Genomic DNA, 16,490 nt, shown 5'->3' with positions numbered 1-16,490 from the left:
ATTTCAGACTACTGCATAAATAAGTGTTTCTCCTGATCCTTATTTTGGCGGGTTGGAAGCACCACACTCTCTAATTTCAACTGTAGCCACAGTGCTAACATGTGACCGCTTGTGGGAAGCAGGAAGGCTGGATCTTTGATCACCATCCAGGCAGAGGGAATGGTCTTATAAAAAAAAAAAAAAAAAAAGAAAGAAGTTATTACCTCATCCAGCGACTCGGATATGAAGCAGGTCAAACAGGATCAGAGCAGTTTCCATCCAGTGCTTGCTCTAGGATATAATCCCTACCCTTTCCCTCCAAGGAGGATCATTCTACATCTAGAACTGCAGGTAGACGCTGCAGCTAAAAGGTGTGGCCAGGACTGGCACAGATCCATGAGCTAAACCACAGAGCAACACCTCCCCAAAACTGCTAGTTTCACATTTTCCATCATCACAGACTTCAGATAAAGCCTTTCAAAGACATTTCAAGGAATATAGAAACAAAATTACTCACAGTACAAGTCACTAATCACACTTTTCGATGTTAAAATGCTTACTATACCACGTTTTGTTGTTTTTCTTGTGTTGTTACTGAAAAATGAGTTTTAAAAACAAAATCTAAAAATAGAACAGCATTGGGAAGGTAAAAGGTTTTAAGTAAAGGTCAGAGTATAAACTCCAGATATAAAGATCCATAGGATCCTTATCAGGGAAATGTGTCCCTTGAAGAGAAGAGGTGATTAGTGAAAGTAGGTAAGAGTGGATTGAACTATTTAAGCATTCCCCCATGCTTCATGGCCTAAGGTTTAATACAGAGAATTCTAGAGGCAGAGCAGAAGAGAGCGGCGTTGACGAGAGAGGTGGGGTTCTCTTCTCTCTTCCTGCAGTAAGTTGCAGGAGTGCAGAAGTATTGCCGTGGCTGCCTGAGAAAGACGCTTGTCAGAGTGGAAAAGGCACTGTAGGGTTTTTTTTTGCCTGTTACTCTTTTTGGAGGAGTAGAGTATTCCCCCTGGCTCAAGGGATGATACTTCACCCTTTCTTTGGGGGTTTTTTTTCCAGGAGAAGAAAACTCTGTATACTATTGTAATGTTGAACTGGATTCCCTTGAAGTAAGTCTAGGAATCTCCAGCAGTCTGCTAAATCTGACTGGAGAAGGTGTTTTATGTCATCTACTCCGACTGGCGTGGAATCTGAAGAGGAGTAAGAGGCAAGAGCCAATCAGGTACTCTCAGAAATGGACAGTGAGGCGAAGAGAAGGAGATTCAAACAAATCTGTACTTTGGACCAGCGATTCTCAACCAGCAGGTCGCCAAGTACTGGCAGATGTGTCAAGGCTTCCCGGTGACCCACTGCCCCGGGTGTGCTTTCCTCCCTCTCCATCTCAGTAAGATGCACAAATTCTTCTAACACTGCTGCCGTTCCGTTCGGACAGGAACAGCATCAGTGGCATGGTCCTTTCTTCTTCCCGCCCCCACAGCCCGGAACAGAAAGTGATGGACAGTGGGGCGCAAGGGAGAAGAGAAGACCATGCTGCAGAAAGTACTGGCAGCAGCGTGGACCCAGACTAAAACGAAGAGCATCCAGTGATCAGCGATGGGAGAAAGAACAGAGCTAGCTGATGGGATTCTTCATTCTCGGGCTACAGGGGCTGGAGGAGGCTACTGCAGCTGCCGTTTGAGTTGGGGGGGGGGGGGGGGTCGAGAGTGAGCATGTGTGATTGACAGCTTGTTTGTGCAAGTGTGATTGACAGTACAAGACAGACAGGCGTGTCTGTCTGTGTCTGTCTGTGGGCCCTAAGAAGAGGACTATTGTGTCTGGTGTGTGTTTTGACCTGCAAGGGAAAGGAGTAGCAGAGTTGCTGGAGAGGGAAGGAAAGTTTTTGTTTTTTTTAAAGTTTGTTTTGATTGACTGCCATTTTAATTGAGTATTATGTGATGTGTCTGCCATTTTGAAATATTCTATTGGTATTTGGACAATTTTTGAATAATTTTTATGAGTTTTAATTGTTTGACGTTATTCTGTTCATCAGCTGTTTTGAAACATTTATTAATATAGTTTTACAGTTATTTCTGTATTATAGCAGCTTGGCTTGTTCTGTTTTCCTAATAGGAGGTGTATTAGTGCTTAGGGCCTGGTTTAATATTTGTAGTGTTGCCTTTTCATAGATAGGGTTGTTATGTGTTTCATAATGCAGGTGTAACTTTGTACAGATTAGTTTCTGTGCATTATTGCAGATCCTGGGACTATGTTAGGTGCTATATTTCTCTTTCCATTTCTCCAGGTTTGCACTGCATGCAGTGGCTTTTTTTGGGGTTTCCATTCCAGTTTGTCTCCATATTTATAATGTGTGGTCTTGCTGTACTTGGTGAAGGTAGGTTGTGTGTGTGTGTGACCAGGGTGAAGTATTTTACTAGCATGTAGGCATTTGTACCCATCTTATTTGTTGTGTTTTCTCAATAGGACATGTATTGGTAGTAAATCATCATCTTTTCATAAGAAGGGCTATTGCGCCTGGTAGCAGAGGGGGGTTGTTTTGCTTTTACTGAGATGTCACCAGAACATCTTTTTTTATATGGTGAGTTGTACGGGTTAATGCCCTAGTTCTGGCTCTGCACCCATTGTTGGGAGTTGAAGGAGTTCCTGTGGATGCAGAATGGATGTTTAAATTCAGCCCCGTGACAGTCATGTGTTCAGTGTGTCATGTGAGAACCATCTGTCGGATGTTTCCCCAGCAGAAAAAAAGGATGAGAACCACTGCTTTGGACAGTCAGGTAGCTGGGGTGTCCTTCAGGCCATGCCCCAAAGATTTCCTGCTGGTAAAGATCAATTCATTCTCATAGGATCCCTTGAAGACTTTTAGCTTTCTGAAAGTACGAATGCATTATCCAAACAAAAGCACTTTGTCATGGTATCCCCACTGAGCAAGTTTTGGATCTGCACCTGTTTATGTATTTGTTTGAGCACCAGCACATGAGTGAAGCATGGTCTTTGGACAACTATAGTCCCATTTCTTTAAGTATCCTGAAGATATTTTTTCCCACCCCTGTACAGGATGGACCCAGCACTTGGTCTTAGTTAACCCCAATGAGGCTCCTCTGTAGTAAGGAAGGCTACACAAGATATTGTGCCCTTTCAGCATCCATAGTATTTATGTACAATCCAGCTCACATGAACCATAGAGACTGAATTCTAAGAGAGAAATTGTCAGACCGTTTCCCAGTTTTGAATGGTTCAAGATGGATTAAGAGAGAATTGAATCCAGAGTGTCTGAATAAAAATTATTTCTATTTTTAAGTTTCAGCAAAACAGTGTACATACATGATTAAAATATTGAATCTGTTGCAAAATTACATGAAACCACATAGGGAGTGACTGCTACTGGGTACACTAACATATTATGCCACAATCTAAGAATGGTATCAGAAAATCTAGGTGAAAGCATTAATCAGCAAATAGTCACAGTAAAATTAATTACCATGTTGAGAAGCAGAGGGAGCAAGGAAAATATGCAGCCTGCTCAGTACCCCGGGGAAGAATCATTCTGCACCAAGTATCTGGGGTTTTTTGAGGCCCCGACTCATGGTTCCTAACTGGCTCCATTTTTTCTGAATAGAATCATCCAGTCCTGGTTTTGCTTCACTGCATGCATGGACTTGTAGGTCAGATTTCCATATAAGCTCCCAATGTACTAAAATTAAACCAGGACCACAACAGATTGTCCTGAGAAAAAAAGCTAGTTGGAAAGCCTATTTCACAGTGCACCAACTTTGTCTTCCAAAATGCCAGAAAAGATGATGAACTTGTCTTACTGTATCCACCTTCTGATTTCCTAGACTGCTGCCTGTTATCTGGCCTTCAACCACAGACCTATAAATAAAAGCCATCTTTCACAGCCTAACTTCTCTTGGTCTGATCCCACAATGAAACTCTAATCACTGGACCAAGTCATAATTTGTGGCCATGATCAAACTTACAGAGCCTGATGTATTAAAGGGCTTTTCCCCCCATAAGAGAGGGCCATTTTCAAAAAGTAATTTAGCCAGGGTAAAAAGCCTGTCTGAAAACTTCCTTCTTTAGAACAGCTAAAAAATAAACACAAAAAAAAACCAAAAAAAAAAAACCTGTGCGGGGTTCACAACATGCGTACTTTTAGCCACATTGCAAAAGGAACTTACCTTTGGACATTTACATTGGGGGGAATAAAACAGCTGGCACACTTGTCATTTTTCAAAGTAGATACATGATTTCCACCAACCATGTCCCCACCACCCATACAAAATTCACTGGCGCTTTTACAGCAAGTATTTTACACAAGCTGAGTCTCAAAAGAAAGCCACCTGTGCAGCAAAATTGCCCCTTTTTGCATTCAAGTGAAATGCTACATACATACATACCAACTGACCACGAACTATACTTAAACAAAAACATACACACACATTCTTCTGGAAACAAGCAACTTTAGCTATCCCTCATGATTTCAGCTTGATTACAACTGCTCATAACAATACTTCAAAATAATTTCAGCAAGAGAGACAGATCGATAGAACAGGAGTCTTCCAGCTCTCTCAAGAATACTGCCGGTTATTACATAATTAAGTGCCACAGGCTGGCGCCATATTTCACCACAAGTTTCACCTTTTGTTTCAGCCCGCAATAGTCAATGGGCAATAGTAAGCAGGAAACCATGGCTAAGGCATGGTGGGCAAAAGAGCCCTCCTTGGAGTCCAGTCTACAAGAAGCAGCATAAATGAATTAAAATCCTTTTTAGTCCATGGAGCATCAGTGCACAGGATCTGTGATATATTAAATCACAGCTTCCAAGCTGTGACCACAGCTCAACACAACTACGTGCACCACCAAGCACATTTTTCAAAATACAGCTCCATTGCAGGTCAAATGTCACCTCATTCATCTATGCTAATTAGTTTAGTACCTGCAACGGCAGACCTTTAACTTGTATAGAGAGAATCATACCTGCTTGACAGCTTGTTGGAGTTTCTCCAGGTTGATTTCTTTGGCTTCCTTTAGTAACGTCGTTTCATCCATCTTCAGCATGGAAACCCTGTACTGACAGAGCTCAACCACAACTACATCTGGTTGCACCTCCTGGATTGTCTGCAATAAAGAGCATTTGCTGAAAAGCATTCACAAAATATTTAAGTCAGTCGACTGACACTTTTAGAAGAACTTTGCAAATTGTCATTCTTAATAATCCTGATCATATAATACAAAGTCATACTTTTAGAATGACATTTCCTTTAACACCGCTCCTCTGTTGCACTCAATGGGCTCCAGGGACTACCCAGGGTTACTTGAATCCATAATTTTCAATGCTCAAGAGCACACAGTTATTAAAGCAGAAAGTGAGACTTGCTGGAGAAGTACAAATCTATAGCCATTCTCCTCCTAACCTGTGTCATATTTCTGGCCAGAAAATACCACCTGGCAGCTAAGGACATAAGGATGATTTGCAGGGCAGCACAGAATAAAGTTGAGATATAGGCAGGCATTTCATAAAAACATGTTTACATTTTGATTTAAAAAGAAAAGAAAATTAAGATTTTTCAATTTTTAAGCACATCTGAAATAAAAAACATGTTCCAAGTAACTTCTTTTCTTCTCTATACTTTCCACTTACAAGCACAGTCCAAATTTCAGCTCTATGGCAAGTATCAAGCACATCATCTTTAACCCCTTTCCGGTCCACCCCGAATATATTCATCAATGAGCCTATTGTATTGTGTTTTCTTGTCCTGAAAGGGGTTAAAATCAGAAGTTAAATGGGCCAGTAGCAAATGCTGTGCGCTGCCATGTGGCAGACCTCGGTTTGATTCTCATCCAAGTTTTCCATTCCATGGATCCGTTAGGGCCAGGGATCCTGCCCTAGAAGTATTTGCAGAGCCTGGCAGGAGGGAAGGGTCTGAGGCACGGCTCAGTGGCGACACCTAGTGGCCAGGCTTTGGGCCCATGTTAGGCAGGCTCTGAAGGAAGCCATGGTTTCTGGCCCTGGCTGAAGATTTGCTGCTAAGATGAACACAATTGAGGAGCTGTGAAAGAAGGCTGATGGCACTGTAGCCAAACAGGGACTGTTCAGACTGAGCTGGAAATCCAAAGGAGCAGCAGCAAACTTCAAGGCAAAAACTAAATAAAAACCAATCACGTGTCATTCCTGAGCAGGGCACAAAGGATTAGTGTTAACAAAATCAAGCTTCTAATACCTGCGGAAGACCTAAAGTGACTGAAAATGTTAATACTTTGCACATAAAGCAATGTCTGTGGTCTCTGGCACCAAGCAACCTTCTTATAACTACCTGTGCTATATCACAGAAGGATCCAAGCATGTTCTTATCTAAAAGTCCAATGTTGAGGTTTCCTTTATGAGCCCCAACAGTTCCCTTCTGATTTTTTGGGCTTTCCAGCACAAATTGGAACCAACTCCTATTGAGTTACAGCGCCATGAGCCTGCTTTTACAGCTTCCAGGGGTCTTTATGAACACCACTCCCAGCCAGTAAAGTGGCTGTTCTAGCCAGTGGCCACAGCTGCTTTCAGTACTCTGTCCACCCGGAGGTCTGGTTTGGGGAGAAAATGGGTGCAGGAACTGAACCAGGGTGTCACACACAGCAGTGAGCCAGCCCAGTGCTACAAGGTTTACCCCAATGGCTGGAAAGCTCTGAAAGGTCCAAATTCTACAAGGGTCTGGAAGAGAACTTAAGTCTGACATTTTCTACGTTTTAGAATACGGACGAGACACTGACACTGAAGCCTGTTAAGGGCTCCCAGTCTTGCAAGCTAACAGTTTTATCCTCGTATCTCTCAGAAAGCTCACACTTGTCTTCCTTGTATTCAACAATTCATTCCCTTTTATTTTCAGAAGCTTCTACCCATCCTTTCTGCTTCTACTTGCACTAAAGAAACAAACACTAGTTGCTGGGAATAAAACAGAATGTCTTATTTAATATAAATTTAAAAATTTTACTAGGAAAATAACCATAACACATTTTGTTCATCTCCAGTTACATAAACATTTCTGCATCTATTTATTCACACGTTAATCTCAACAGCAAGGCCTACAAATTGCAGAAGCAATCTTCATGTTGCGCTCTATTTTTTTTTGTTTTGGCTTAGTGGCTTCCTCTTGGTCTCTCTGAGCTTCTGCTGGGGCACTGGTATCAGAAAGCTTGGGTAGCTGTGAATGAAGGCTTATATCACCTCCACATTTTATTTCCCCTCCCATCCAGTCTGGGCAACAATCCTCTGGACCACAACTCCCACCATGCCCCAAGTGCCAGTCTGTTTGGCTCACTCGTTGCATATTAATAAATGGAACACCTTCCTTCTCCTTTGGAACTGGGAACACCGCCCTCTCAGCGACGCCAACCACTGACTCACAAAGTGAAGCTGGGTACCCTGAGTACCATCAGGCTATCCGGGTACTCTTCCTAATTACATTACACTTGATTTTTTTTTTTTTTTTTTTTTTTTTTTATAAGAAATGCGATTTCTGAGTGAGTTATGAAATCATGAAATTCTAGTGAACACCTGGCTGGAAAGGGAGTGAAGGAACCATGCTGGCTTGTTTTCGGGCATTTCTTTCAAACAGATCCTAATTTGTAAGTTTGGACAACTGTGCCTAAGAAATATTCTTTAACAATTGGGGCTCCCCAAAAGGCACAGCTTTCTCCCCTTCTATTTAATATCTATATGGAGCCAGTAGCAAACATACCTGAGAATGGAATTGCTTTTGAAATTTTTGCTGACATTCAGTTATATGGCCCCCATGGAGGAGAGCTCAATAAAACTCACTACTAGAGAGGCTAAATCAGTGCCTATGGAAGATCAAATAATACCCAGTTGGACTTTGCAAAATTCCTGTACACAGTGATTATGGTGCATATAGCTTACTGCAATGGCTTGTATCTAGGCCTAATGTTAAGGAGTACAAGGCATTTGGGCATATACAGAATATGGCAGCTAGACTGCTGGTATAGGCAGGGTCTGGAGACCATACTACACCAATTCTGAGTGCCCTCCATTGTTCATCAGGTCAAGTTGAAGATCTTAGCTATAGCCTCTAAATTCTGACTTGGGCCCTGCTTATTTGAAGGAGCAGCCTGCCAGCTCTTTGAGCTCCCAAGGAGAAAATCTCTTAGTAATTCCATCTTAGCTGACCTAAAGATGATTAGGTCAGCTAAGGTTTGTTACGAGTACTCTCCTGCACAATTCCAGTTTGATGAAATGAACTGCCACATGTGTTGCATAGCTTAGGGAATGTGATGCCTTTTACATGGTCATTGTAATCATTTTTATTTTTTGCTAGGTGCTTCGTGGTTACGTGTATTGCAGTGTTTATGCTTTTATTATAACCCTCCCTGGGTAGCTTCGAAAGGACACACTAAATACTTAAATACAAAAAAAAAATTGAAGATATTATGAAATGTCATATATGCCTGTTTGATTTTTATCGTAAATTGACAAGATTTGGTAGTGTCAGTAACCAACATAGCAGATGTCAGACAAGAATGGCAAAACTGTGGAGTTCAGATCAACTAAAGCAATATGAGATATTACAAAAAAAAAAAAAAATCAGTTTACTTCTTGGGTTCTTTTCTCTTTTTGTTCCTAATTTCTGCAAACAGCTCTACATGAAAAGGCTAAGCAACTTAAGAGCCCCTTTACCGTGGCCACGTCTTTTTTACTGTCGTCGCTGAAGTGGGCAGTGCCAACTACATACACCTTGCCTCCGTCGTCAGTAACCAGCTTTGTCACAGTGTCCGGAAGTGTGGGCTGCTTCTGCCTCTTCTTCATCTTCACCTCCCAGAGAATCTGAAATGCATCTGCATCAGCTAGAAAAGGAAGACACAAACGTGCAAACTAAGAATGCATTATCAGAAGAGACAAACAATCGCAGCAATAACGGAGTCCTTTGCTGGCAGATTATAGCTTTCACTGGTCCAACAAGAGCTTGTGTGCAGAAGAGATCTATGTGATCTCAAAAGCTCATGTATTACCCTATCTTTATATAAACTTTATACTGTGCCAGCAAAAAGGAATCACAACCTACTGGGTTTCACATTTTCAATAGTACTACCTATAATGTGATCAGGTAACATCATCTCTCAATATTGAATTCCTTTATGATGAAGAAAAGTTACAGGAATATTGAAGACAACTAATGGGAGTTATAGAAATAACCACCCCACAGAAAGACAGGAAATGCCAACACTAGAGGACACTATCACTGTTACAGGCCACATCTTGTCAATTCTTATCTTCATGCATTAAAAGTTATTCATCTTGGGTTGACAAAGTCCCTGCTTTGATCCCGGTGTTGGATCTTCCACACTCTGGGCTAGCTAAGGAAGTAGTAATGGTCATTGTTAAGGGCCACACCTGGTGGCCAGATTTAGAGCCTATGATTCAGGCTGGAGCCCTGATATATGGCTACCAGCCTCAGGTCAGACTAGAAACAGTAAGAGGGAGAGTCTAAAATAGAGAAAAAAAAATCCTCAGGTAGTTTCAATTGCAGCCTCAGTGTCAGAACCCCAGCACTGGTCTGACTGATCTGGAAGAAAAAAAGAGGAATTTCTGGGCCAAAAAAAGTTATTTGTACTACTGCAGCAATTCTTTTCAAAGATAATCCCTGGGAGAAAAGTATTTTTGGTAACCTACTATTTCAGTCAATGGTCAAGTGTCACATGTGTAGGCAGGAACACCAAATATACAGAAATGAAATGTGAATATTTAAGTAGGGCAAGAGGACTTTTTTTTGTGGGTGTTGAACAAACAAGGGGAAATAAATATTTTCTATGTAACATTCAAAGAGAAGAAATAACGTACAAAGGTTGCGTTGTATGTCCGAAGCATCGTTTGGCCCATCTTCTGAGGCACCTGATGATGGCATCAGTTCTGCAGCAGCCTACACAGGAAAGAAAAATATAAGGAGCATCTCCATTATTGTGAAGGCTGTCCATTCCAGTCATCCTGCCTCCACCCCTTTATAGCCTAGAGTTAACTGCCACAAATACATGACCTGCTAGGGCTTGGGGGGGGGGGGGGGGACGGACACACCCACAAAGTGGCCTTAGGTGACACTAAAAGTCATGGATCTGGGATTTCCAATTAAGCTGCAAAATATTCGTGTTCTTACTGGACTTGGCTTTACTTTGTAATTTCTAGAGCTGTCGTGTTGTATGCTTTAAAAGTGGTCCCATGTGCTTGCCTGAAGTGATGCCCATTATAATCTTCTAGCCTTCCAGCTAAGCAGTGCAACCAAATTCTCAATTATCTGGATCTCAAAATGAAAGGCAAAAACTCCGCCTGCCTTAAAATATGGGTGTTGGTGCACTCCTCCAGTTTTCTGTCTTTGGTCACCCTTATGTTATGCAAATGTCCAAAGGGTGAAAGAGAAAGGAAAGGGTGTGAAGTTTCTGCAGACACTCTGGTCGGAATGATATGGGTTAGTCAGTGTGGCAGAACGGCAGGCGGGCACTGGCAACCATAAAAAAACAAACAAAAACCACACGAACAACCCACACCTCACTTGGTCATTTTTCTTTGCCACCAAGCTAAAGAGGGAGTTCAGACAACAGGATTCAAGTGAGAAGGATCAGCAATGCAAACTGGAAGTGACTGGCAAGTGCCAGCTGGCTTGGACTAATGAACATGTGATGTAAAACTATAAAAGACAGGAAGAATTCCTGTAACGTGATTGGCTGTCAAAGAGCTGACTTGTACCAATAAAGCCACTGCAACACCGAGGGTCAGATTCTTCAGGAGCCCTGGTATATACTGCAGGGAATGCTTCTTCTGCCCCTTTTCCTAGCCCTCACCCGCTGCTGCTGCCTCCACCAGTTAAAATGAAATCCATGTTAACTGGGGGCCTTTCCCTCTCCAATCAATCAACAGGCCAATACAGTAAGGTGCGCTCCGCCGAGGGCACCATTTACCCTGCAATTGGCCGTGCGTTTTCGATGTGCTATACCCCTTACTGTAGAAGGGGTAATAGACGCATGTCGAAAACCCCCGGCCAACCCCACCCCCCCTCCAAAAACTAACAGCGCTCATCACAAGCAAATTCATGTTGATGAGGCTATTAGTTAATCCACAGGATACTGAAAAGTAAAATGTGCAGTCAAGTGATATTAAGTCGAAGGAACCAAAGCTTTAAAAAAAAAACCCAACAAAAAAAAAACCCCACATTTTTTTTTAATCTGCCCGCCGGACAGCAGGTTAGAAAGACGGATGCTCACTTTTACCGGCGTCCGTTTTCCTAACCCGTGGCTGTCAGCGGGTTCGAGAACAGACATCAATAAAATAGAGTATCGCTTGTCGGACCCACTGACAACTACCGCTAATAGGGAGGTGCTAGGGACATGCTATTGTCCCTAGTGCCTGGCCTCATTTAAATACAGAATCATACGCCCAGGAGAGGTGCTTGGGCGTGCGTCTGGAGAGCAGGTGCTCTCCCGCATTTTTTTTTACTGTATCGGCCTGTCAGAAAATTTTATCTAGGAGAAAAAAAAGGCACCTTAATCTCTCTCCTGTCTTGCTATCCCAGTATGCCTCAGAAGTGGATTCCTGACTTCCAGCAGTCAGCATAGATTCAAAAGTCAGCTTTAGGCAGTTTCATGCAACCTGGGGTAACAAAGGCCCAGCTCAGCTCAAGGGGATATGTTTTTACGTGTTTGCATGCCTCAGATCCCTAGGAAAGGAATTAAAATAAAATGCATGGCTGTATTTACTGTTACACTGGTTGGGGGATGTGGCTCAGATTTTAAAATGTTTAAATGTTTGTTTAGCTGACCGAGGATGGTACAAGGCAGACTTTTTTCAGTAGGTTACTAAATCCACACATTCTATAAGACATTTCAGCTGTATAAGCAATGCACTCTAATGGTGCAGCACCTGCTTTATTTCAAGCTGGGCCTGAGTGGCTGGATCTCACTATTTCAGCAACAGATGTGGATCAGTAATTGTTATTTAGTTAGAACTTTCACCAAGAGAGAGAGAGAGAGAGAGAGAGAGAGAGAGAGAGAGAGTGGTGCAGATCCATCGGCTGCTATTTCTGGGGCAACCATCCCCCTATAAGATACTAGTACAGGTCTTTAACCTTGAGAAGAAGGGAGAGTCATAACTCAACTGCAGATACTGCCACCGAGTTTGCTTTGACAGCACAATGTGAAAATAAGGATGAACAACAATAAATCTGTGCTGCAGAAAACAAAAACATACCATCCAAACTTTAGTCTCTGCTGGAAAAGCCTCCTTTTCTACAGATTTCACCTGAATCATTTCCCATTAAACCCATCAAATTTTCAGCTTGAATATTTTCTTTTGTGCCTGGCTTGCTAGATCAGAAGAATGATTTCTGAAGTAGATTACCTGTTGAAAGCTTTTCCAGCTTTTCAGGAAAAAAAAAAAAATGTATGACTTTTATAAGTCTTTAGTAAAGGCTTTTTATCATTGTAATAAGTTTCAATATATTTTAGAAAACTTAATTGATCTTAATGTTTACTTGATTCTATGTTTGATAATGCTTAATCGAGAATTTTTAAAAATTGCTAATATTAATTTTGGATGCTGTGCTGTACCCTGCAGGGAGCAAGTAATTCAGACTGGTGGCTTATAAATACATACATACTATGCTAAAGGCCATGCTTAAAATTCAAGCCAACTGCAGGACTTACTTGATAGAGACAAAATGTACTTCCGCCCCCTCCTGTTGCCTCTAATACAAATTTGACTGATTGCCTTAAGATATCAAATGATGAAGTTAGAAATAGGGTGACATGATTTTGTCCATGGAGTTGGATAGGGACTTTTATCTTCTGCTGATTCTTTAAAAATAGGAATGACCCCCTTTTTGGAGCAATTAGTTAAGATGTTTCCCCGATTTATCTAAGGGTTACATCATCTAGTGGGAAACAATTTCTTGCTTTTCATCAACAAGTATTGGAATTGGGGTTACCTTTTTCCTCCTGTTCCCCTGCTAGTGTACTGGGGGGTATTTGGGGAAGTAGTATATATTTGTGTTGATCCTGATCATCTTCTGTTTTCTTATAAGAATCTGAGAGCGCTACCTCAACTCCCATCAATGAATAAATAAGATCTAGGTGTTCTAAAGTCTAATCACATTTGACTAGTTATCAATCAGTATTATATTTTTTTTCTTCATTCTATTTGCTTCTGTTCTCTTGATTCCTCATTGATGGACTTTATTCATATATGCCAAATTTTATGTGATTTGTTCAAACTTTTTTTTTTTTAATTACTTGCTGTATATTGAGAGCAATTCTGAAACATGGTTTATGTCATGTAATTATAAAAGATTTTTTTTTTAAAGCCTCTAGCCTCTGCTACCTGCAGTGTCTTTTGTGCAACCTTCAGAGTAAGTAATCAGCGGTAATGCTTTGTTTTTGTAACAAGCAGCCGCCAGTATGGCTAATCTGTGCAGTCAGGTTTTGTACAGAGGTGAAAGAAGAGAAATCATTAGGGAATATAAAAGGAAGTAAAGTGAGGGTCAATGAAGAAACAACCCCTAATACCACTGCTAAATCAAATGACATTAATACACCATAATGGAAAGAAGCAGACTTTACTCTTCCATCTCAAGAACAGAGACATTACAATTAAGAAAAGAATAAAAATAAAATTTCTGGCACTCTATGGTTTTATATGTATGCATATCATGCTTTGATGTTAGTATGGACATGAAGCAGGCAATCAAGTTTATATAGATATAATCTGTACATAACCCAAAAGAGACTCGGAAGATTACTGTTAAACCCAAAGATGGCAGATACTATCTACCTCAACCACAAAAGACTTGGAAGAGTCAACAAGGTGGGGGAACAAACTCACAGAAATATTACTTGCATCCGCCCTGCATATTGAGCGTTGCTAAGTTGATAACATCTTAGATACCAAGTTACCTGGATGCCTAAAATTTGTGGCTTTGTGCCTGATGTGATCCCAAGCCCAACAGAAGAGAGGCCACTGCTGTTAGCCAGGCATTAGCAAAACTTAAAAAGGGACACTGCTGCTGCTAGACTGGGGAGAGGCACCACTGCTGCTGCTGGTGCCACTGGCCCAGGCAGAGATGACACTGCTGCTGCCAGGGCCAATGAGAGAGGTGATGAGGTTGGAGAGAGGGGGGGTGGTGCAAGGTAAAAATAGGCTGGAGGGAAAATGAAAGTGTGATAAAAATAATAAATAGGGGGGTTCCCTGGAGGAGAGAGGAGTTGTTGTGAGTCTCCTGCTGTTCCACCCTGCTAGAGAGCTCCTTTGCTGCCGGGATAGATCGGGCAGCTGAATTATGTTTAATTGCCTTCCCCTCTGCATCTGGGAAGGACGGCTGCCTACGTCATCAGGGCGACCGCAAGCCCTTTAAAATCACGCAGCGGATCAGTGCACAGCCGGGGCGCCTAAGCCACGCGCGCCAAAGGGCCCCGTGGATTTGTCTGGCTTCGTCCGTTTGGCTGGGGAGTGATTTTTTCTATTAACCTTTGGATCAGCAGCTTGATGGGTAAGAAAAGAAAAGCTAAGATTTTTACATCTTCCCCTGCTCCTCAAGGTAACACCGGCCCTACAGATGCTCATGTTAGCAGATTGACTGCAATGCCACAGGAGGACTGCGCTGGGGGCAATCTTAGGAGTAGATTTTTAAACATGCGTGTGCTACCTGGCACGTGCATGTTATAAAATCCAGGGCAGCGCACTCAAGGGGGGGGGGGGGGGGGGAAGCTGAATAATGCAATTTTTGTGGCGCAATGCATCACAGCCTTCCCCAATTCCCTACCCCCCCTGCCCATACTCCCTCCCCAACCCCTTAAAAGGCCCTCTTTTTTAATTTCCTTTGTTTTAGAACTTACACCAACTCCTGAGCTGGCGTAAGTTGCGTGCACCGGCAGTCTGCCGGCACGCGATCCCCTGGCACTGCGGCAAATGGGCATTGTACCGGCGGCCTCCAGCTCCGTCCCTTTCTTCGGCCTGGCTCTTGTACGTGTAAACAGGGGTTACATGCGTGGCAGGGCCCCCTTTTAAACTGCACACATAACCCTCGTATTTTACATGCACGGGCGATTTAAAATTAGCCCGTTAGTGTCTCTGAGCCCTGGCAATGGTCCAATTCCTCCACAACCCCCTGGTGATTCCTCAGGCAGTTTCTTCTTTAACTACCCAGCCAGGTAGGGTTATCACAGGGAGTTCCCCTCCAGTCATTGGACGCCTTCAATTAAACACTGAAGAACCTCCCAATGTCACACTGGGTGACTTGTGGAGGATGTTAGCAAAATTAGACTCTAAATGTTACTCAGGTTAATCTACATCTCTCTTCTCTGGTTAATACAAATAGGTTATCAACTGAAGAGCAAAGTAAAAAGATTTATGAATTAGAAACATTTGTTAATGTTTTGTCTTCTAAAGTGCAGGGAACAAAATGCTGAGAACTTGCATATTAGAGATAGGTTAGCTTTACATGCTGAAACTGAAAATATTGAAAATTTGATGAGATCAAACCATTTCCGAGATTTTTTAAACATCTCATATGCTGATGAATTTCTCAAGGAAATAGTTATATGAAGAGGATAATACTCCTTGTATTTCAAAAATTTTCTATTTTTCTAATCAATCTAACAAAATGATTGGAGTACAAGGAGAAGATAATGAAAATAGCACAGGAATATCTTTTTTTTTTCTTTTTTTTTTGGAAGAGTTGTTTGATATTATCAACAAGAGGGCTACACTATTTGTTTCCTTCTCTTTGGAAAGGAAAAGAATTGTTTTTGAAACATTTTTCAAAAATAAAGATATGTTTTGTGGACAGAAAATTAATATTTTTCCTGATGTCTCCAGACCTACTCAGGCCTGCAGGAGACATTTCCTGACCTTGAAAAGTAGTGTTTTAGGGTTTGTTTGGGGTTTTTTTTTTGTTTGTTTGTTTTGTTTTTTTTAATTCCCTTGCAGATGTTTCATAAAACTTTTCAAGGCAAGAAATTTATATTTTCTGACGAGTTACATCTTGAGACATTTTTGAAAGATAAATCTGATGTAAATGTGAGTCTATCTTTAGCAACTTAATTTAGGATCTATAGAAAAAAAAACTTCCTCTCGCCAAGATTTTTTTTTATTATTTCTTTTGAATTTTTTATCTTATTATCCCCCACGACATTACTGGGTCCTTGTAATACAGTAAATGTATTGGTTTGTTGTTGCCTTTAATGTGAGAACTGTATACAAGTTTTTCCTGTAATTGTTATTAAAAAGTCTATAAGAAAAATTTAAAAAAATAGGAAATAATGAGTAAATGAGCAAAATTCTATTACAAAACAAATAAAGTAAAAGCAAAAAATAAAAATTTGTTTTTGTTTTACTGACTTCTAAAACAGTTTAATATTTTCAATCCCTGGCAAGAGGATACCAAAAAAAAAAAAACCAAGAAAGCCAACACACAACTTTAATAAAGCAAGATAAAATAAACAAAATACCCCACACAACCAAAGCCGAGACA

General features: G+C 41.4%; 1 protein-coding gene across 1 annotated transcript in view; it reads right to left on the bottom strand.

Moving 5' to 3' along the window:
* TRABD (TraB domain containing) overlaps window positions 1–16,490 on the bottom strand; it is a 60,407-nt gene that overhangs the window by 30,847 nt on the left and 13,070 nt on the right. Inside the window, 3 exon segments of the mRNA XM_029615817.1 lie at window positions 4,957–5,097; window positions 8,660–8,826; window positions 9,821–9,899. Of these exon segments, the coding sequence (XP_029471677.1) occupies window positions 4,957–5,097; window positions 8,660–8,826; window positions 9,821–9,899 (387 nt within the window).

This window comes from Rhinatrema bivittatum, chromosome 9 (genome assembly GCF_901001135.1).
Source record: "Rhinatrema bivittatum chromosome 9, aRhiBiv1.1, whole genome shotgun sequence".
NCBI lineage: Eukaryota > Metazoa > Chordata > Amphibia > Gymnophiona > Rhinatrematidae > Rhinatrema > Rhinatrema bivittatum.
This window is presented reverse-complemented; position numbering and strand designations above follow the sequence as displayed.